General features: G+C 40.6%; 1 protein-coding gene across 4 annotated transcripts in view; it reads left to right on the forward strand.

Moving 5' to 3' along the window:
* The window catches only part of SUCLG2 (succinate-CoA ligase GDP-forming subunit beta), a 307,339-nt gene that overhangs the window by 276,318 nt on the left and 6,810 nt on the right, over positions 1 to 24,211 (forward strand). For 2 of the 4 annotated variants that reach the window (XM_090283859.1, XM_090283860.1), the window contains exon 10: positions 11,205 to 11,375. In XM_090283859.1, the coding sequence (XP_090139985.1) occupies positions 11,205 to 11,375 (171 nt within the window). The remainder of the gene's footprint in view (positions 1 to 11,204; positions 11,376 to 24,211) is intronic. The other 2 variants (XM_090283861.1, XM_090283862.1) reach the window with 1 other exon arrangement.

Below are 24,211 nucleotides of genomic sequence, written 5' to 3' on the forward strand. Positions count from 1 at the left end.
TGAGGCACTCATGGTGGTTGTTCTTGGCAATGAAAGCCTTCCAGTTTTGCAGACTTTTAAATCTGATCCATATTGTGAAATGATTGGCATCTTTTGGGAGAAAAACCTGTCACCTAACTGTCCAATACACCAGCTCCTGAACACAAGCTCTCTGGAGATCAGACTTTTAACCCTTGGACTCTTGCAGAAAATGAAGTGTTAATAGTTAGAACACAGATCATCTGCTAAAGCTTGCATAAGCTAGAATTCATACAATTTGACCTGATGACTTGTTCATGAAGCATTATGTAGTCCTAATGCTTCATAGAACACATTTGAGAGATCTTTGACTTAAGGAAACAGACACTCATTTGGGAGGAAATGTGGTTTTATAATTTATATGGTACAGTATTTGTAGTATTTTTAACTTGTTAAAATAAACCAATATGTGTAGTGGAAGGTGACTTTGGTCCTGTCTGATACTGGAAGTCAATATTAAAAATTTTGGGTGTTCATATACTTACACATACAAAATTAATGAGATTGTAAATGAGATTGTAGGGATCATGCTGAATGTGAACTGTGTCTACTTACTGTCTGATATTTTCTTTGTAAAATCCATTAAGAGGGCAGTGTTGACAGAGTAAATTTTTCAGTTTTGTTTATCAGAATACGTGTTATGTAACTCCAAAATTAAGGAGATAAATATATAATACACTAGATTTGACTCTTTTCTTCACTGCCATGCAGGCATTTTTAGTAAAGTCACAGATCTCTCCCACTGAACCAGGATATGAATCATCGTTCCCAATACAGCACTCCCAACAGCCACTCACATAGTTACCATATCTTCCAGGGGCCTTTGCATTGCTTGATAGTTAAAATCTGTATCAATGACAGCACCTGGAATGGCATAATTCTCCATGAGAATTTTTTTTCTTATCTTAATTACAAATAATAGCAATGGCAAAGGAATAAATTTCAGGATGTCAAAAAAGGGAAAGAGGGCTTTACAGTCTACAGAGAGGGGTCTTGTGGGGACATCTATCTCAATACAGGACACACTCTAGGTTTTGAAGGCCAGGACCCACTCTTCCACTATCATCACCACTCCATAATCTCATCTAAATAGGCATTGCAAACTGCAAACTCCAGACAACTCTTTTTACTGGTAGATATGGAACAATGGATTGTGAAGAACCAAGACCCACCTGTCCACAGAACTATAAAATATATCTTACTTCTTATCCATTTTAATTGAACAGTAAGATTTGAAAGCAAGAAATACTTGGGCATCAGAGTAGGACTAAGGAGTGTGCCCCTGAAACTTGAAAATAGGACCAAAATAGAGTTGGGACTCCTAACTAGTTATAGAGAGACAGCCAGAGGAAGAGCATGGACTTTGAAGTAGGACTGACTTGGTCCAAATCCTGGCTCCACTGCTTAGTAGCTATGTGGCCCTGAACAAGTTATCCAAGCTCTTTGAGGCTCAGTTTATTTGCCAGGGAAGGTTGTAGCATAATTTCTAGCACTAGGAAAATTAACACTCAATAATTGTTAATCCTTCATACCAAAGGTACAAGTTTTGTTTCAAAGGAATAATATCAAAATTGGCATGGACATTTTAATCATTCATCACTGTAAACTGAATACCTTAATGGTGTCAGTGATGGCAAGAAAATGGCTGAACAAAAAATAGAACTTAAAATCCGAAAGTGCTATCAAAGAAATAGCTAATGATGCAAAGTAGCTGAGGTGGTGGTTGCGGTGACCTTGAGGGTAAGCATGAACCAAATCCTGTCTATGTCAGGGGTTGGCAAATTATAGCCTATGGGTCAAATCTGGCCACCACTTGTTCTTGTAAATAAAGTTTTATTGGAACACAGATACCCTTATTCATTTACATATTGTCTATAACTTTTTATGCTGCAACAGCAGAGTTGAGTAGCTATGACAGACACTGGTCCACAAAGCCTAAACTATTTCCTGACTATTCCTTAACACAGAGAGTTTGCCAACCCCTGGAGTATATCTGTGGCCCCCTGAGATTGTCCATGTGTTCCAGAAGGCCCAGAACATAGTATGGTGAAACAGACCTGGGTTTGAACTGTGACTACTTAATAGCTATGAGATCCTAAACTCTGAGCCTCAGTCTACCCATAAAGTGGAAGTCATAAAACTATCTTACAATTTAAATACATGTGGATGCTGAATAAATATCATTCTCTTCCTGGCCTCCTTGAAGTCTTCATAGGTGCCTTGGAACCACAGGCTTCTCAAACTGCTCCTCATGGCTGAGAGCCAACTTGCATATGATTGAGTTATTTGGCCCCTGCTGGTGTGGTCTGTCTCATTTCCCACCACTCCACTTCTCAAGTCCCAGGCTCCTGATACTCTGGGTTCTATTCAGTTTCTCAGCTTCACTAATTGCACCAAGTTCTTTTTTGCCCCTAGGCCTTTGCCGGTGATATCCAGCTGTCTCAAACTTCTTATTCCCTGGTCTTCTGTTAATCTACATGGCCTCTTCCTGACTGTCCTTTAGGTTCTATCTTAAATGTCACTCCCTATGAAAGGCTCTCCCTGACCACCCAGTGTAAAATGGGTCCTGCCCTATGAGCTCAGAGTCAGTGTTTCACTCCGTTTCATAGATATTATCACAGTTTGTGGTTTTAGGTATAGATACATTTGCGTCCATTTCTTTAAAATCTTTGTTGCCAGCTTAGCTGCTGACTACACACAGTGGCTAAAAATGCCTAGCACAGAGGAGGTCCTCAAAAATATGTTTTGAATAAATGACTCACTTTTCATTGAGCCATCAGGCAGTATTTGCATTTCATTAAAAGGAGTCCAGATAATGTTAAGGAAAAAAGGACTCATGGACTTGGACAATAGTGTGGTGATTGCAGAAGGGAAGGGGATGTAAAGGGGACTAAATGGTAATGGGAAAAAAATACAATATAAAAAATAAAATAATTTAAAAAGTCAAAAAATAAATTAAAAAATAAAAGAAAAAGAAAAAGAAAAAACTGATTATTTGATCCTGACAACAGACTGGATGCGATTTGATGCAAGGTGTTTTTTACCTCTCTGATCCTCAGCTTTCTCACCTTTAAAATGGGATAGATAATATCTACCTCATGTATTTATGGCTGAGCTGTGGTAATGAATGAGAAAACATTAAGTACTGTACACATTATAGGTCCTCACTACGTCTGAATTATATTTGACAGTTGATAAAGCTGTAGCCCTAGTGATTCTTCAGAACTTCCCTCAGTTTTCTCATCTGTAAAATGGGGATAATAGTACTTATGTATTAAAGCTGTTGATACATGTGAAATAATCAGCATACTGCCTACCACCTGCCAAATGCCTAGTAAACATTAGCTAGTGTTGTACTTGTGGCTATTATGAATTAATATCTTTTCTTAGAGATTATAAACACTATTCGCAGAAAAATACACACTCAAACAAAATTCTGTAAATAATTGCAAAGAAGTCACAATTTTCCTGCAACTTATACCCCTATACTACATGCATGTGCTATTACCCTTTGCCATTATCTGGCTCTGAGGCAAAATCCTTAAGATTTGTCATGGGGCTTACCTAAAATTATTACACAAACACACAAAAGAAAAAGTTATGTGTGTGAATTTATTTGACTGAGGTTCCCTAATGTTCATCAGATACTGAAAATGATTATGTTCCCCAAAAAAGGTTTTAGTCATGATTTTTATTGGCTTTTTGTTTATTGGGCATTGAGAGGAGTTTGTTCAATACCAAAGGCTGTTGTTGCTTTTCTTCTTTTGAATTTCATTCTTTACTTTAAATTGTGGACTAAAATCTGCAGCCAGAGCGCATATATTGTAAAGCCAAACACACAAAGACATGTAAAAACCTGCACTTGGGCTGCCTGCCCACCTGCACAGCTACCTACAGCTGCTGCCCACCTGGCTGGGGTTCTGGGATGTGCTCAGTGCATCTGGCACTGCAGCAGCCTCATTAGGTGATCTTTACTTTTGAGAAAGAGTAAATAGCAGCCCTTGTTATTCTCCCCTGTGAATTTGGAAAAGGCTATCTTCCTGAAGCACTTAGAGATCTTCTGAGTCTCGAGTACTTACATAGACCCAACTACAGACTTTTTTTTAACATTCTCTTTGTCAAGAAAAAAAAGAAAAGACTATTAAAATTGCTATTGGTATTGTCATGAAATGGTAATTAGTGATTGTGATAATGAATGGACTGTGAGGCACACGTTGAAAATCTGACATGCTTTGTAAATGCTAAATAATAATGATGATGTCACAATGCTTTCATTTTCAAACTGTCTTAATTTCATTCTCAGTTTGAAATTGCAGATTACAGTAGTTAATTATAGAAACAGGCCCAGAGTGAAACTTAAATCAGATTTCCATTAAAATGCAGACTGCAGCAAATTACTTTATAGTGGGCGAGAATGGAATCATCTCTGGTGGAGTGGGGTCTTCCTACCCGCCACCCCGTGCTGATTTCCTCTTGGTGCTCTGCGGTACATAGGTTCCTGAGAACCCTGTTCCCTCAGCTAAGCAGTGTATGCACACGTCTTATTGCTTTTCTCGTAGAGATCCGGTTTTGTTGGTTTCACTCACTCATCTTCTCTATCCCTTTCTCCCTGCTTTTTTCTCTTTCTCCTTTCCATTCTCCTGTCTCTCTCTCCCCTCCCTCCCTCTTTTACTGATTTCTTTCTTGCTCTCACTCACTCTCTCGCTCCTACTGCCCTCAACGATCACTCTGTAGTATCTCCTGTATATCTCTTGTATCCCTCGTTTCCCTCTCCTTCCTAACACTTCTCCCCTGTCCCTCAAGGAAGGCTACTTTCAAGACTTCTCTGGAAAAAAGAAGATCCAGCTCTGGAAAAAGAAGAAACAAGCAAGAAGAACCAAGTCCTCATCCTCTTCCCTGACCCTGGCCCCTGCCATGCCACCTGGCCTGCAGCATCTCAGGTTCCTTCTCATTCAGCCTGTAGGTCCTGAATGAACCAAGTTAGATGACAGTCCTGCCTTCATCCTGGCTGTTCCCTTCTACCCAAGTTCCTGTTCTTTCCTTCCCTTCATCTCCTGGAACATCACCTCTTCAAGAAGCCGCTTGACTCAGCAGCCTGTATCCATGGCCCTGCCTTGATCTTGCCTCTGAGACATCTTTAGACCCAGGGTTGTAATTGCCAGTTTCCTGATCTGGCTCTCAAACTAGTGTTTGCATTCCTTAATGACAGCGATGATACCTTATTCATCTCCTTGTCCCAAGCACTTAACTCTGTGCCTGGTGCAAGGGTGATGGCCAGTGAGTGTCTATTGAATTGATTTAATTCATTCACTATCAAAACTCTTGCTTATTAGATGATTACATGTGTCATGGATTATGTTAGCTGCTGATGGAAACACTACATAGTCCTGTTGGAGAGGAGCAGAAAGGTGACCCACACAGGAGTGTTGCATCTTGAGAGTGAGTGCAGGGTGAGAGGTGAATAAACTACATAGGAGAACAATGGTCCACTTCTCAGCAAGTCTAACAAAGCTCATTATTATTCTGTTCTTGGAAAAGTGGCTTTTCCTCCGCTTCAGTACCAGTTGAGGTGGTTGTCATATGAAGAGGATCTTTTATTTTAAATGCTTTATTGATTATGCTGTTACAGTTGTTCCGATTTCTTTTCCCTCTGCTCCCCTCCACCCAGTGACATCCCTCCCTCCAATTGTCCCCCCCCTTAGTCCATGCCCATTGATTGTGTATATAGTTCTTCTCAACATCTTCCTATCTACTCCACTCCCTCCTACTATGCTTCTTAATTTCTGTACCATCTCCCTCCCTTTCCCTGCTTCATCCTCCCTGCTGACCTCCCCCTATAAAGTTCCCCATACCTATAGTTCTTTTTCCAGTCTCGTTGCCTACTTAGTTTGCCTTTGTTTCAGTTCCCTAGCTTCTGTTGTTCTTGCGAAGGTTTTCATTTTAATATTCTTAGTTTTGATCCTCTTTCTCCTAAACAAGTCCCTTTAGCATTTCATATAACAGTGGTAAGGATCTGATGAACTCCTTCAGTTTTACTTTGTCCTGGAAGCACTTTCTCTGCACTTCTATTCAGAATGACAGCTTTGCTGGAGAGAGTAATCATGATTGTAGGTTTTTGCTTTTCATTACTTTGAATATTTCTTGCCAGTCCCTTCTTGCCTGCAGAGTTTCTTTTGAGAAGTCAGCTGATAGTCTTATTGGGACATCTTTTGTATGAAATTCTCTTCTTCTCTCTTGCTGCTTTTAAGATTCTCTCTTTATCCTTAAATTTTGACATTTTGATTATAATATGTCTTGGTGTGGTTCTCCCTGGGTCCAGTTTTTTTTGAACTTTCTGTGCTTCCTGGACCTGTAAGTCTTACTTCCTTCCCCAAGTTAGGGAAGTTCTGCTTCATTATTTTTTCACATAATTTTTCACTTTCTGGTTCTTCTTCACCTCCTGGGAACCCTATGATTTGGCTGTTGGCCCACTTATAGCTGTCTGATAAGTTTCTGAGCCTCTTCTCATTTTCCTCACTTCTCGTTTCCTCTTTCTGCACTGGTTGATTCTTTGTTTCTTCCCTATGTTCCTATTTGTTGATTTGATCCCTGGTTTTCTTGCCCTCACCACTACTTTCGTATGTATTTTTGTTCATTTCAGCAGGACTAGCCTTCATTCCTTCCCATCTTGTTCAAGATCTGCTGTTAGGTCTGAAAGCATTTTTATAACCGAAGCTCTGAACTGTGCCTCAGAAAGATTTCCTATCTGCTGCTTCGTTAGATTAGATATTTGCTGTCTCGTCAGCTATATCACTGGGATCTCTATCATGATCTGTGCCATCCTGACCATTTTGTGTTTACCTTTGCTTCTTGGGCAGGGCTGACACACCTCCTACACTATAGGGGGAGGAGCCCCATGTACTCATCATAACTGGGCGACCCTTCTCACCACGCTGTTGCATTTTCTTTGGGGTGGGGGTCCAAGATGGATTCCTGCCATTCACTCTGTGCTGAGAGACCGGGAGCCTCCTCCTCCGTCCCACCCCCTCTGGACCTCACAGTCCTAGGCAATGGAGGTCTGCCTTCCCTGGCTTTGGAGTTGCAAGCTGATGGGTCTGGTCTGCAGCCAGGGGTGCTCCCTAGGCGCTTCTCGCTTCTCCTTAAATACGGGTGTCTGTGCTTACCGCTGTCCTGCCGCCGTCGCTGCTGCTGCTGCATACAGCACAGCTTGACCTCTCCTCCCCGGTTTCACCCTTCCTATCTGTCCAGACGAGCACCACTCCTTTATAACTTCATATGTTGGACTTCCATTTATTTTCTGGAACTTCTGGTTATTTCTGGTTTTGCAGTAGTTGTATTCCTTCTTAGTTGCGGAAGGAGACGGAGCATGTCAGTCTAGGCCTCCATTTTGGTTGGAAGTCTCCTGTGTTTGTTTGCTTCCATGTCCTAGGCAGAGCTGTCGCTCCTATTTCATTTTAAGGGGCGGAGCCTTAGGTGTTTGTCAGTAATGACCTGTTTCACCACGTTGTGGCACTGGATGCGGGGTAGGGGTCTGAGAAGGAACAATGCCGCTTGCCCAGCACGCGCCCCTTTTCCAGGCACTTCTCCCACCTCCAGACTGGACTTGCACCCCTCTAGCTGCTGCCTTGGCCTTCGTTCCCAGAGTGGGTGGTTCTGCAGACATTCTAGGTCTGTGGGGGCCCTTTAAACAAGCAGACTGTGCTGAGAGACTGGCAGTTTCTGCCTCCACCTCAACCCCCACTGGTTTGCACAGTCAAAAGTAATGAGGCTTGATTTGCCCTGGTGCTGGGACAGTGAGCTGTGCAGTCTGGTGAGGAGCTGGGAACGCTCCCCAGGTGTCCCTCCTGACTTTTTAAAATGTGTAACTGGGCTTTCCGCCAGCCTGCTGCTGTTGCCGCTGCTGCCACCACCATACCGTGTCCTCTCCGCCCCTCCTACCTGCCTGGATGAGTATTTCTTTATATCTTTGTTTGCTGGACTTACATGCACTTTGATTTTCTGGAACTTCTGGTTGTTTCTAATTTCGAGGTAGTTGTATTTCTTCTTAGTTGTGTAGGGAGACACAGCATGTCTGTCTACGCCTCCATCTTGGCCGGAAGTCGAAGAGGATCTATTTTTAATGTCAGATGCTCATTAAACACAATGAAATGCTGCCATCTAAGAGACTCATGGGAACTGAGTCTCACCTGATGCAACACCAGATCCATGGCTCATATTTGACACTACTTCCAGGACATGCTCCTACTGAGTAGATTGAATCACTGAACTATGCGGATCATGTCACCTTCTTGCTGTCCTCTTCTGCCTGTATGAATGAATTCATGTAAGCGTATTGTGTGTGATACACCTACTTCACAGAGCAATCATACTGTTTGAAGTAGATTAACAGAGTAAGTCACTCTAGGGTGATGACATGGGACAACCTCACTGAGATGCTTTTGACGTCTGAACTCACCCTTGATCACCGTGCTGGTGGGAATGTGGCAGAGGTGTTCATGTGCCAGTGTGAGCTTTACTAGAGAGCCTGGTTCTGCACGGATCTGAATGAGCCTCAGCTATTCCTGGTCCTGAGTTTCTCTCTGGGACCGTGGAGTCAGTGTTGCTCTAGAATGTCATTTCTTTCATTATTCTGGCAAGTTCCTCTCCATCCCACAGCTATTTCGAAATGGCTGATATAACAAGTGCTAACAGCATTTAAAAGCTATTATTAGAAAGCAAGCTTCTGCTTACCAGTTTGCCTGCTGTGAATGTTAATGGGAGATTTCTTTTTAGGGAGTAGCCCCAATCTGTAATTGGTTTGAAAAATATTGTTCATTTATTTTCTTAAGCCATTACCTTTTTATTGAATGTCAGTAAGTTTATTTTTCTTTTGAACTCAACATAGCTGCAGTCTACTGAAAGGTTTTCTTAATTCTTACTTGCTCTCTAGGTAACCTGCTTATTTTCATTATTGCTTGTTGAAATAAATGCATATATAATTCAGCCACTATGGAAAACAATATGCAGACTCTTCAAAAAATTAAAAATAGAGCTGCCATATGACTCAGCAGTTCCACTTCTGGGTATTTATCCAAAGAAAACAAAAACACTAATTCAAAAAGATCTGTACACCCCTATGTTGATTACAGCATTATTTATAATAGCAAGGGTATGGAAGGAACCCAAGTGTGTATCGATACATGAATGGATGAAAAAGATGAGGTACACACACACACACGCAATGGAATATTATTCCGAAATAAAAAGAATGAAATCTTGCCATCTGCACCAACATGGGTCTATGTAGAGGGTATTATGAAGTGAAATCAGTCAGAGAAAGACAAACATCATGTAATTTCATTTAAATGTGGAATCTTAAAAACAACAACAAACAAAACAAAATAGAAACAGACTCACTCATAGATGTAAAGAACAAGCTGGTGGTTGCCAAAGGGGAGGAGGGGAGGAGGATGGGAATTTAAAATAAATAAATGCATGTGTAAATATTAATTAAGTACTTTACAGACATGTACTAAGCATTTCACATGTACAGTAATATTTAGTCCTTTCAACAACCTTGTGGACTAGGTACTATTATTTCCATTGTGTAGATGAAGAAACTGTTCAAAACAAGGTATGTTCCTTTCCCCAGGTGTGTACCCTAGGTCCCAGCTCTAACATCTGGCATGAATGAAGGATCAATAGGTATTCTGGAGAGCTGACTTTGAGCTTCACCACTGCTACATGTTAGCTTTGTGACCTTGGGACACATCAGGTGAAGACTCTGAATGGCTTTCTCAACAACAGAGGGCTAACCCCCCCTGTACTTTCTGACTAGCTCTCTGGCAAGGATCAAAATTAAACATGAGGGTTCAGCCCTAGCCATATGGCTCAGTTGGTTGGAGTGTAGTACCATAAACCAAAAGGTTGCAGTTTTGATTCCTGGTCAGGGCACATACCTAGGTTGTGAGTTCAGTCCCTGGTTGAGGTACGTATGGGAGGCAACCAATTAATGTTTCTCTTTCTCTTTCTCCTCCCCCTTCACTCCCCCCCTCCGTTGTCCCTCCCCCATCCCTCTCCCTCTCCAGTTCTTTCCCTCCCTACCTCCCTCTCTTCCTCTCTCTAAAATCAATAAACATACCTTCAGGTGAGGATTTTTTTTAATGAGGGTTCATATAATGGCACTTTCTAAACATTTAAGTGCTGAACAAACGTAAGGCACTCTTCTCATATGCTTTGTGTAGTTAATTTAACATTTTGAAATAATGGGATTTAAACTGATATGCAGCATCCTCATATATGCTTTGCAGTTAGTGCAACATAAGTTAATTGTGATTCCATTGTTGGAATTTTGATGCCTCCAGCTTGATGAATAACCATTTTTCTGTGTGTGTTATCAATTAATCTAGGTAATGAATTCTCTTCATTATCTTGTTCTTCATGTTAATTATGCAGGATTTTCTTATACCTATTTATCAAGTCAGGACAAGTACATTTTCCCCCCACATGCCTTTGAATATGGAATATGCACAAACAGGTTAACATGATGGGTTTAAATTTACATTTCTAAAAAATTTCAATCAGTGACTTGACTTTCCTTACATCCTTATTTATGGTATGAGCTTGTATGTCTTTCTTTTGGGGGTCTATGTCTTTTTTATAAAAAAGGTTATCTAAGAAAATTAAGCTATCTCTTTTGAGTGTATACCTCCATTGTATCAAAATAGTATGAAAGAAGCATGGAAAAGTTTCTTTCTTTGCCTGTCAATAAGAAACAACAAATAATAAACTCCTAGTTTTGAAATATCCCATGAGGCACTATGACAGATAAATTTAAGCGTAAACCATGGGGAGAAAAGACATCAGTGCATGAAATTTTAAATGGCATTACTCATAAAGGAACAGTTCCAGACAAGCACATAAGAAAAACCAGAAGACAGTATATCGTAAATGAATGGTGAATTAATTCATTTTGGATTCAGAGAAGTGATTAATGGGATAATACAGGTTAATATAATAATGTTATATATTGATATTTATTAAGTACTAAATTGTAACTTTCTTAATAATTTCTAGGCCTTTTGTTTTATTTTTATGTTCTGTGTTAAAAAAGAGTCTTTTTAAGTTGTCTCTATTTTTTAGCCAATTATTATTGAGAATGTTGCCTGTGAGCATTTTGATGGTCACCTTTCTGTTTTTGATTTCAGGTTGAAGCCATCCTTGTCAATATTTTTGGTGGAATTGTCAACTGTGCCATCATTGCCAATGGTATCACCAAAGCCTGCCGGGAGCTGGAACTTAAGGTGCCCCTAGTGGTCCGACTTGAAGGTGAATTATGGGTGATTTCCACATTTCCATCTTCCCTTCTCCAAGATCAGGTGACCAGAGTGTTCTTCACTCACAGACTTCCTGGCAAGACATAAGGAAACACTGGATTAAATAGGATGAAATAAATGCTATATGGCAGGGATTCTGTGAGCATCTAACAGGTATTAATATAGATTGAAGCTCTCCAAGAATGGCATATGTTATGATTCTTCAGATTTTCCCAATTTATTCCAGAGTAGAGCCCTTTTATTATGCATCATTTCATGAAATTAGTGTTTTGGAAGAAATGCTGCTCTAAGAATTTGTTCATTAAGGAAGAAAAATGGTTCCCAAACCTTGTGGTCTCAGCACTCCTTACTTGTTAATAGTGTGGACCCAAAGAGCTTTGGGTTATATCTTTCAATATTTATTGATTAATTTATGATTTTGTAAGAACTTTTAAAATATTGTTAATAATTTTTATTTATATTTTATTTTTAGATTACTTTATATATATAAATACACGTGCTATATATTTTATGAAAAATTACTACCTTAAAATTTTAATAACAAAAGCAGCATTCTTTTACATTTTTTGAAATCTTTTTAATATCTAACTTAAACCTTTGAGTGCCAACATCACTGTGAGCGACACTGACAAATTTTCCCAAAAGTGTCAGCATTTCTCCCAGCAACTCTTTTTTCGATGGCTATAAATGTAAATAACAATGAAATAATTCGTATTTTATATTTTGTTTTCTTTTTTTGTACCTCAGGTTATATATTGATATAACTTTTTCTCATGTTGATCCAAATTTCAAATTACGCATGGCACCCAAAGGGTTAATATTTGCTCCTTCATTTTATCTGGTTCACAGGCAGGCTCTCAATCCACTGAGCCACACAGGCCTGGCCTCTTCATTTTATCTGTTGCAATACGTTGTTTTGGTTGAAGTAGATGAAGAAAATCTGGCCTTACCTAGACTTATGTATTTGGGAAAGAGAGGAGTTTTTAATAATCACTTAATATAATTTTGACTATTCTTTGGTACTGAATTAAAGTCTATAAGCAATAGTTTCTTTATTAAAGAGCTGTTTTATGTGGAATATGAAACTTAGTGAACTTTTCATACTTTCTTATATTAAAATCTGTCTGTCTTGAACATTAAATAGATTTTACACATACGTGATTTATAATATCATGCACTGATCATATGGACCATCTTGAATTATGCAGATCTTTTAAAGTTTGACACATTTCAACATACAGTATCAAAAAAGTTTACGTTTGTTCATATACCATTCTCATCAGAGAAGCTTCCAAGTACTGGGAACCTATCAAGGTGGTAGATGCGAGTTTTGCAGGTTTCTAATTTTCATTTAAATGTACAAATTTTATCATCAGCCACAAAACAGTTTTTTCTCTAGAAGTGACAGACTCATTTAACCCATTTTGAGAAAATGTCTGTCAGATCACTGATTAAGCACAGCCACCAGGTGTCTTATTCTCCCAAGGAATGGGACTCAGTGGAAAAGTGGTGGTTTAGCTCCTTGAACAGCAAGCAAACACTGTTGCTCAGAAGGGCCATGAGTTCGGTGCGCATCTTTGTGTACATTTCCCACGTGGCCACACAGAGGATTAGAAAGACCTGGGTTTTTTTGTTTTGTTTTTAGATTTTATTTATTTGTTTTTAGGGAGACGGGAAAGGAGGGAGAAAGAGAGGGAGAGAAACATTGATGTGGGAGAAAAACATCAATTGGTTGCCTCTCGCAGGTGGCTCAACCGTGGAGGGCCTCAACCCAGATATATGCCCTGAGCTGGAGTTGAACCTGAGACCTTTCACTTTGCAGAAAGATGCCCAACCCACTGAGCCAAATACATAACTCTGTATGAGGCCCTTTGGGAGATTGTCTTTAAGGAAAAACATCTTTTCTAGGAAACTATACAAAATTACCTTTCTGGAAAGCAAATTAAAAATAAGAAATATCACCAAAAAGAAAAGGTAACTTAAAAAAGTTATCTTAAATATTAAAAAAAGAGAAAGACCTGTACTTAAGAGTTGAGATTTGGTAAAATTAATATTTTTTACTGTTCATGAAGGACATTCTTACTTGAAAGTAGCAACACTATTGCAAGTGTGTGTTGGTAAAAACACAGAGATGGAGCAGGTCGGTACCACTGCTTTGCTTCTGTGATAACAGGCCAGCAGTTTCACCCACCATCACTTTTACTTCATCGGTGCAAATGCCAACAGAGTATTATTATTTTTATCATTTTATTATTATTACTAATACAAAAATAGTTTTTTTACATCAGGGGCCATACTTTGAGAACCACTGAGTAAAGGAGCAAAATCAGACACTTCAATGTGAAAACTATGCAACAGGGCTGTTTACATCATCAAAAACTTCAGATTATCTCTGGCTGGTGTGGCTTAGTTGGTTGGAGCAGCATCCTCTAATGGAGAGGTTGAGGGTTCAATTCCTGGTCAAGGCACATACCTAGGTTGCAGGTTCAATACCCAGTCTAGTGCCCTGTCTGGGTGTATATGGGAGGCAACTGACCTATATTTCTCTCTCCCTTCCTCTCTCCTTTCCTCTTTCTCTAACAAGCAATGAAAAAGATGTCCTCAGGTGAGGATTAAAAAAGAAAAGAACTTCAGATTACAGTGATCAAGCAGCCCCCTTGAGTAGATTTTACAATTATCATTCTTGAGAGAGCTCCATTTCCCCATGCTCTGTGCTGGTGCCATAATTCCCTAGAGATATTCTTTTCAAGGTAAAAACCTGGCATAGTTTGACCCAGCGATGTAGCACACCTGCAGCCTGTTTTTCTTGGTTTGCTTCTTTCTTTGTGTCTCTTCTCTTGCTCTCTACCACTGTCCTTTCTCTCTGAGATGCTCTACCTCACAAACTTAAATCAGGACCATGTGTACTTGATAGAAATAATAATCACAAATGAAAATAGCAGAAGTTCCAGTTGGCACAATTTAATATGGACATTAAAACATCTGAATAAATTAAATCTTCTTAAGAATATAAATATAATATAAATGATTTCAATGAAAATAATGTAAATAGAAGGAAAATGATTGGCAAGGCTGCAATGAAAAGAAAATTGCCCAAGGAGCTAATGGATTCACCAGTGTAAGTGTACCTGAGTACAATGTTGATGACTCACTGTTTTCAGGGTCAAAGTGACCAGTGACCCTCAGATTCTACAAATCAGCTCTTGTGTTCTTAAAGGAGAGCAGGTCTCCAGACTAGTGTCTGTCACTTGAAAATTACTCCAAGTGAGTGCATGCTATGGTGTACCCCTTCTGTCCTATGATCCTCCTTGTGCCTGTGTATCAGCAGAGGTTCATAATTATTATCTTTTAGTACATTCCTAGAAAAGAAAGTTACCTCACTTTTATTTTCCCTCAAAGATTAAAAGGAGTTCTCTTCTTCACACCATGCTTAGTATTCCAGAAGGAGAAAGTGATCCCTGTCATTTAACATATCCCTATTATGTGTATCTGGATAATAAACAGCTGAAGCATGCAAAATGCCCTTAATAATCTCTGCTGGCTGTGTCAGAGGTCTACCCGAGCTACCAGGAAGCTTTGACATTTCTAAGTTTGTTAGACAATCAGATTTGCATCTTTGAAGTTAATGTACTTTCGAGGTATATGCCTGTGGGTTTTTAATTAGTTAATTGATACAATAAATACTGTATTCCAGTTATTGAGCTTTAGTCATGGAGGATATATCGAAATAGAAGAAATGATCTCAGTTACTAGATAACTGGGAAAATAAAAAAGAAAGAAAATTTAACAATGCAAGATAATATATATAAAATTTTAACAGGTGTTTGCCCTATTAGAATCTGCTTCTATCTTAGTAGCAGTGGCTGGCCTTTGGGGCTCCCCAAACTGCCTCCAGCATGGCCTGTGGAGCCTTCAGAAGTACTGACACCTCACAATGTCTACTGTGACATGGGGAATTGCATGTGATGAGTGAAGATGAGGTCAAAGAGGATACTATCCCCAAATTTATATAGGCTAAAAATAACCCATGGAGACCTTCAACACTACTTTTCTTTCACTTTCATAGCCCCTGTCCTGTAATAAGCACCTAGGACCTTTATCAAGAGAGGAAAAACAGAAGAGCTTTTGACATTTCTGGAGTACTAGCTGGTATTCTTTTCTTCCTCTTATGGGAATTAGCATCTTGTGTGATAAATGTTCTTAGACACAGACCTCACACTCATCATGGTCATGCAAAAGTCACTCACATTATGTGATTTCTGAGAAACCAGCAACCCCACACTAGGGTCCCAAAATTATATTGGTTCTGCATAATAAACAAGGGAAAGATTAAGAATTCTGCTCCAACTCTATTCTTGGCACTAATACATAACAAAATGCAGAAGCTGGATATGCTATTATCCATAAGGGCCCTATAAAGGGAACTAAATAAAAACGAACCAAGTGCTCTGTATACTAAGAGAATGCAGACTCCTATAACATGTGTGTCCCTCAAGCTGGGTACCCGCTGTAGTTCAGCCCACTCTCATTGACATTCCCCCTTTTTTAAGCTTCTTCAGTATTGACTACTATAATTATAGTACATTTACAGATGTGAGTTAGCAAAGAAGTATTGTAAAAGTAGGCCTTCCAAGTCGAATGTGGGAGTAACTAAGAATTGAATCATGCAAGGACAAGAAGAAGGAATTTAGCAGACAATCAGAAGAAAACATCAGATCTGTTCCATACATTGGAGTTGGTACTAGGATCCTAACGGTGACAGACTGAAACCCAGGACATGGTTATCAGTGACTGTCTTGGAGTAACATGTTATGGCTAAAAGAACAGAGTAAGAACTTCAGGTTAGTAGCCAGTGTCCATGACATTAGAATCTAAAACCCAGGCGGGGCAGTCATATAGAAGAGCAGAGAGAAAGAGGGGAGCTGGGGTTTTACATCAGATAGTCAATAGAATGATGGCTTAGTGGATGGACTTGGGAGAGTCAGAAGTGGGAACTAGAGGGAAGGGTAGAGTATTCCATTAGGGCATAGTCATCCTTAGTTTGAGACGAAGCCATAATATTAGATGTGAAGGCAGAGATGTGGGGATACAGAGGATGAGCCAAGGAGATATCACCCCCACATGCAGGCCCCCAGGACTTGCTACATTGGACATTGTTCCCCAGCAGTACAGCTCAGGTAGAGTAAGAAACCAACGAAAACCAAAAATCTGTCACAGAAAGTCTGGTTTTCACTGCTTCCGATGAGAAGAGTTGCTAACAACAGGGACCTTTGTGGAGTTTCTCTTATACTCAATCTAAATTTTTCATTTGCTTTCTTCTGCTCCTCATGTTTAATTGAGATTTGGTTTTGCCCAACTTTACAGTATGATTTGGTTCCTTCTATTTTTTCTAAACAGTAACTCTTCATTGCCTTTGGCAACAGAGAAGCACAAAGGAGCAGGAACATTTTGGACAATTCCAGTGGTAGTTTCCTAGTTAACTTGATGTAGCACTATGCTTTCTGTCATAGCTGATGAGTTTCTCAATGATCTTTATTCATGTTAATATTAAAATGGTTCACATTTCCAGAACACACGATTGTCTAGCTAGTGAAAGTGTGATGAGAAAGGGGTGTCCATCACCCCCACATCTATGGTAAAGCCAAATGACACATAAAAGCTAAGCATGGTAGAAAATCTTTACCAGAGTCTGAATTATAATAATAAATAATTACTGTTGTTAACATTTATTAACTAACATCCTGCCACAAGTCTCACCAATTTGTGGCCCACATTTTAAACACTCTCGCCACACTCAGTGTATTAGGAACGTCCTGATGAGGAAGGTTTTAATCAAACCAGGCTTGAGTTAGTAGGCAAATCTTTATTCTCAGCTGTAAAATAATTATAAGCTGTTTACCAGTGGATAAAGTAAGGATTTATCACCTCTTTAAAAATGGTAAGTTTATAATTACATCTATTTACTTTCCTTATCAGAATAGAACTCACCAGCAGAGACACAGCATTCTTTTTATTTAAAAGACTCCTGAGTAAATTGAACAAGCACATTGGAGGTGGGGGGAGCTTATTAGCATTTATCAACAATTGTTTCTGTTATGAATAAAGAACATATAACCAGGAATGAGATGGTTTTTTTTTTTTTTTTCTTTTTGAAGTATATACCTATTTAGCAAAAATTACCTAGTTGGTTAATTCAGGCCAACCCATGATACTCTTGAAAAATATACAGACATTTACTGACAGCTTTGCGTATTCAATGTGCGAATGTTTTAGCTAAAGCTTTGGATTTTGTGGGCAGTCTTACAGTTCTGTTGTAGATCACAGAACTTTTTCTTCAGAGAACTTTTCTTTTTTAGAATTCATTTTTCCTTGTCATTGTCCTACTTAAATCTGCAGCAAACTTCTGTGTCTCAAATATGCCTGAAGAGGAAATTGCTTTTCTTTCAGGTGCTCATTATGATTCCAAGTTAAGCTCTTGAAAAAATACTAATGAGCCTAGATAATTTGTAGATTGTATCCTGTTTTTCTTAGCCAAATCTTTTCAATTTGATTTTTCTACCCAATACCAAAGGTTTGTTTCAGCGACATAAACATTTTGATTATTTTTTTCTTTATTTGACTTTATCTATGAGAGAGAGAGGGGGGGGGGAGATCTATTTGTTATTTCACTTATTTATGCATTCATTGGTTGATTCTGGTATGTGCCCTAACCAGGGATCGATCTCGTAAACTTGGAGTATCAGGACAACGCTCTAAGCAACCAAGCTACCAAGCCAGGGCCATTTTGATTCTCTTTTACCAAATATTGTTAGAAACAGAGTCCCCTCTGGTTCGCCTCCTTATTATCCTTATCAATCTCTCTGACGTTCCCTAAACTCTCTAATGTTGTTGAGATTGTTAATATCTCTAAGGCAGAAACTTTGTATTCTGTTTCTTTTACCTCTTCTCCATGGACACTTCCTTATCTTTGCCCTCTGGAATTTTGGCAGATTGGAGCCACAGCCAGAGGAGTACAAATCTAATGTCCTTTTTAGCATGGACACAGTTAAATTGCCATGTGATACTTTGGTCTGCTAAAGTGGAAACAAAATCTCAAGTAGTAAGATGTGAAGAGGTAGCCACAGAACTCTGAGCTGTGTCCATGCACTTGGCTGCCATCCATTCTAAGAGTTTGTTACACTTGGATGTGGGACCAAGAGAGAAGAGCTGGCATTGTGCCTTTGGCTGTCATCCAAAAGGTAGCCTCAGCAGATGGACTCTGGCTGACTACCTTGAAAATGTTTCATTTGGGATGTTAGATCCCTGGGCTTGCAGCGTCCACGCAGAGTCACTAGAGAATAGGGATGCTGCTGAGGGTGGCCTGGTCCTGGGTGGAGTGAATTCAAGTGCCCCGCAGGGCCGGGGCTCTGGCTCTGTGTCTGTTAACATCCCTGGCTTCTACACGTTTCCCCACTTAGGCTCTGTGCCGAGTTTTCATCTTCTCTTCCTTTCTCACCTCTGCTCCCTTACCAGGAGAGATGGCCCTGTTCCCCACCTGCACCTTGGCCCCTGCCAGCACACCTTTCGCTTCTCCCTACTGTGCAGTCCTCCTGCTGCTATCATTGAGAATGTGGTCCCTGGTCAGGTGTTCTCTGTCAGTGCACGTCTCCTTTCCTCTTCATGTGTTGTTTTCATTCTTTTTCTTGCTCCCATTCCCCCAGTCCTCATGTTCTGCACACCTCGCCCCTAACCTTGCTTTCTGCCTCATGGATGCCCACGTCCCTCTCTTCATCTCTTCCTTCCTTCACTGTCCCCCGTAGGTGCATCCTTACTGGTGTTGGGAGGGAGGAATCTCACTGGATTTCACATCACGTTGACAAACGTCACTTCTCCTACCTGTAATCACTACCATCTTCTCCCAGAGCATCCTCCCTAGTGTTCATTCATCATCACCAGATTAAACCAAATGAGATGTTGGACACAATCTTGTTTTGTTATCAGCCTTAAATCCTCTCATTGTCTAAGCCAATAAACATTCCTGAATGCTTAAACTTTGCCCCACTTAAACATGAGACCAAACCTCACAGAATCTAACTTAAAGTATTAGAGTAGTTAAAGCTTCTTCGGATATAATATTTACATTTCCAGGCAAATAATCTCTTATATTTGGCACTCTTGAGTTTTCATTTTCTCCCCTAGGTAATGTGATAACTGAAATTTATACCATGTCTGACCCCCACTGTCTTACACAAGGAAAGCCTCTGGCACACCGTGGGAAAGCCATCCTGCAGCAAACAGACTCATACTCCCTTAAAGAAGATGGCTTCTGCAGGATGCAGCTTTTTAAAAACTTTTTTAAATTTATTTTTTAATGTAATGACTTGAGGTTCTCCAACCACCTTAATACTGTAAAAAGGCAGTTTATTGCCAAGCTTTAATGGGATTGCACCTGGGAAGCCCCCTACTCTGACTCTCATACCCTCTTGTTCTTTCCTGGTGCCTCTGCCTTTGGCCCCTCATTGAGGCCAGCCTGGCCCCTGTGTGTTTCCTAGAAGTCCTGATCCCACAGAGCATCAGCCTCTCAAGCTTAGCTAATAACCATCACTCCTGTTGTCCACAGCTATCCAAGCAGGCATGTTGTTGGGGACTTTGAGGGGACCCAAGATGTTCTTCCCGCTCTGAATTTTTTGATTCTGCTAAGAAATAAAATACAGGACTTAAGAAACTGAAATACCACCTTCGTTACCAATAAAGGAGTTGCAGGGTGCACATTATTGTGTATGCAAGTTCCTTAGTCCAAACTTGAGAATTAGGCAGCTTGACACACCCAGTCATAGGTGCCTCCCACCCCCAGGGCAGAACTATAAGAAGTAAAAGACTGCCTGGGCTCACTGAGCAGCTCACTCTAATGGGAGGGCAGAGGAAGAGGCTGACAGCATGTGCCCAGGTCTCCTTTCAGATATTCCAATCAAGTAAGTCTGTCACCACCACCCAGAGCAGTGACAGAAACCAGGAATGCTGTGCTGATGGCTGGCCCTCTGCATGGAAGGAAATGTTCCTCTATTGCATATCACAGGCCATCAGTCTGCCCTCAGTGTGGGCTGCCTTTGGGTCAGGTGCCCACCCTGGTGTTGCAGTGGTCATCCCTTCAAAAAGAAGAACCTGAAGTTGTTTCCCTGAGCAGAATCTGTGCATGGGCACTTCAGTAAGGAGGGGTTTGAGAACTGGCTGGTATGGGGACTAGCACCTGAGTCCCGCCTTGAATCAGCACACCACTGGGTATTTTCTGAGTGATCAGTCAGTTCATTTCTTCATGCCTCAATCTCCTTATGTAATACTTAAAGAATATATTTGATCAGCTATCAGACAGAGATTGCATAGCTATCAGAGAATTGACACACAGGGAGATTACATCTGTACTGTTTTACAGGTAGCAGGTGTATCCTATTAAAATGACTCCCCAAGAGTGCCACCTTGGGGCTGTCCAGAGGCACAACTACCTATGACTCCATGAGTGTTTTAGACAGGCAGGACACGTAGCTTTCATCTCATGCCACCTTCCATTTATTGGCAGTGCCACCTGCAATGCTATGCTGAGGAAGATTCCAAGGCTGGATCCCAGCTCAGTGGTCATTACTGTCCACCACAGATGTGGGAATGGTGAGAGGGGGCACTGGAGCCAAGTATGCCTCAGGTAATTCAAAGAGCAGAAATGCAGGTGATGCTGTACCAGAAGTCACAAGTATAGCTACAAGCCGAGAAGACGCCAGATGAAGCTGGGTTCTTAGCCTCTGCCAGATGCTGCAGTCATGGGGCCAACAATTTGGATTGTATAGAGCAAAGATCTAAACTTTTTCTGTAAATGGCCAGGTTTTAGGGTTTGTGGGCCATATATTCCATTGCTGTGCAAAAAGCAGCATAGAGGATACGAAGGGAATAGGTGTAGCTGTGTAAATCTCTTTCCCGAAGGCAGGCAGTGGGATATAACTTGCAGCCTGGTGGAGAAAAGAGGCAGCAGCAAGACCAGGAATTCTGGGAGCTTCCCCGTGGTAACTATGTCTAAACCTCCCTCCATCCTCATCTCTGAAATATTTCATGAGACTCAAGAAAGTATTTGGCAGGCAACCTAAGCACTCAGAATCTAACTTCACACAGGAACTGTTAGCAATGAGGTCCACTTGGTCATTCCCCCACGTAAGTACAGAATCATGGACAATGGTGTCACTTGTTAGGCAGCAATGGGGTTCAAAGCCACCATTTCAGACAAATGAGAATTCTTAAAATCACCCATAAATTAGAATATAAGTGGATTGAGGTAGACTTAAGGAAGGCGAAGTCCACGTGCAAATGTTTTGGCATTAAGAACAGTTATTTCTTTAAAAGATTGTTCCCGTCCCTCACAGGTGCAGAATTGTGAACTGTTCTTGTTCCCTTCTTGTTTAACATTAAGGCACCTGTACCTTTGCTGTTTTGAGAGTCAACATCACTGAAAGCAAGGGCATAAGCACCTAGCATAAGCCCTCAATGAATCCTGTTAAACTTGGCCCTAAGCCCTGCTCATATGATTACAAGCACATACATATCATTTGAAACGTAGCCAAGAACCTGCCCAACAGCTTCTTGCCACTGGAGTTGGTGACTTCCGCTGTCATCATAGGAACAACTGTCATGTTCACACCCTGGACGGTGGTTTCTTCTTACCCTGGGAGAAGTCATTGAGGAATGGTGTACAGAGGACACAGTTCCTTAGGGGATCTTTTGTTGTCTTTAATTTTATAGAATGTGAGGGATACACATTTTGATAAGATAGTCATCAATCTGCAGTAAGTTGCCTGGCTTGCTCAGCCAGTCTGAAACAGAGCCAGGTTTGAAATCTCAGCTTCCTCATCTGTGAAATGGGAGCCTCATAGGGTTATTGTAAGGAGCAGATGAGTTTTCAAATCACCTAGAATGTGAAATAAGTGTTAGCTGTCATCATTATCTGAGCTCTTATTATATGACTCCAGCATGGGCAGACAGCAGACTGCCTGTATAAACCAGGCAAGGACACACCTTGTCTCAAACAAGGGAGGGTTACCAACTCAGCAGGGGCTTTACCTCTGATCCTTAATCAGTTATTCCACTTCTGATGATATGGTAACTAGACAAAACAGTTGTGATCAGTTGTCTAAATTTACATGTCACCCCAAAAATGGTCCTCCTCTATCTGATTGTTGCTTGAAAAGAGTATACAGAGGAGGAGCAAGGGCATAAGGACAGTAAGCATTTTAGGAGGTACCTGCTGCTTTATAGAATTTGGTTTGCTTCTACCCACCTCCCTTCTTTCAGTAAAACAAACAAACTAAAACCACTTTCTTGGAGCATGGGTCAGAGATTTTAGGACCCATGGGCCATGGCACCTGTGTCCCAGTCACCCAGCTCTGCCACTGAAGCTCAGAAGCAGCCACTTTTGGCTCTTCCACCAGAACTTTACCGAGGGACACAAATTTGAATTTCATGTAATTGTCATGTGTCACAAAATACTGTCCAGATTTTCTCCAACTATTTTAAAATGTAAAAATTATTATAAGCTTGCGGGTAGTACAAAAAGAGGTCACCACCTCAATTTGATCTCCAGGCCATTGTTTTCCAGCCCTGACTTGGAACACAGACTTAGAGTCAGACTTGTCACAGTTACTGGTTGTTTGACCTGAGCAAATTGTCTGACGTCTCTGGGCCTCAGTTCCCTCCAATAAAAACAAGAGACTTATCTTAGAAGCTCCATAGGATTCCCGTCTGTACTGAGGGTCCAGACTGCACTGTTTTTATGTGCCTTTGCAGTCACACAAGCCTGGATTCTAGTTCTAGCTCAGTGTTTGACTTGCGGGGAGCATTGGGGAAGTTCTAAGCCTCCCAGTGCCTCAGCTGCCTCATCTGTAAAATGGGGGAAAAAATCATTTTAGGGCTGCTACAGAGATTACAGTGATATGATATTTGTGAAGCCCTTAACTCATTTAGCCGATATTTATTGTACCTAGTACACACTCAGTAAGTGCTACCTATTATTTTTAAAAAACCTGAATTACTGTTAAAAATAATTTTAAAAAGAAGGCTTCTACACACTGCCTGTGATAAGAAGCCCTGAGTGGGGGTGCACATTTTGAACCAAACCCTGTAATTTGTGTCCAATACCATTATCTTCTCTACTTTGTAATGAAAGCAAAGAACAAGCTTGATAAATTCACCTTGCTGTTCTGTTTATAGCTCTCTCACTCCACCCAGTGGCAGGAAGTCTATGGTCAAAGAGGCAGAAGAGAGAATTTTTAAGACTTCAGTAATTATTATTATTATTTACTTTGATGTCCTCTACCAGTAGAGCAAGACTTCATTTTGAAACCATTCCCCTTTGATTCTCTGTGTGTTGCCATGTTTCAGGCATGCAGTAGGTAGATAACCATTCAGCTGAGTAGTTTTCACGTAGCAGATGTTAAGTACCTGAGGTTTGGCCAGCTGAGTGGATCACTTCTCTGATCAGGTGGTGATTCCATGTGTTTCTCTGAGGGAGACACTGGCAGGGGCAGGGCTGCTGACACACTTGGCAAGCTCACATTTTTCTTCACCTCTCTATTTGACTCCTTGTCTGTCCCTGCCTCTTTCTTTGATGTGCCTCTCCTTCTCTGGGCTATTTCTCATGACCCTCTCTTTTCATGTTCTCTAGTCTCTTTCTGCCCCTCACTCCTCTCTTATTTTTTTTCTACCCCTTCCTCTGCATCCCCCAACCCCATTCTCTTGTCTGTCTAAATCTCTAGTCTCCCTCTTCTATCCCTTCTGTCTCTCATATCTTTTTTTTTTTTTGTCTCTTTTTCCTCTTTGTGTCTCTTGTCTTCTGTCCATCTGTCCTTCTGTGTGTGTATGTGAGT

The sequence above is a fragment of the Furipterus horrens genome, unplaced genomic scaffold (assembly GCF_987537825.1).
Source record: "Furipterus horrens unplaced genomic scaffold, mFurHor1.1.pri manual_scaffold_7, whole genome shotgun sequence".
Taxonomy (NCBI): Eukaryota; Metazoa; Chordata; class Mammalia; order Chiroptera; family Furipteridae; genus Furipterus; species Furipterus horrens.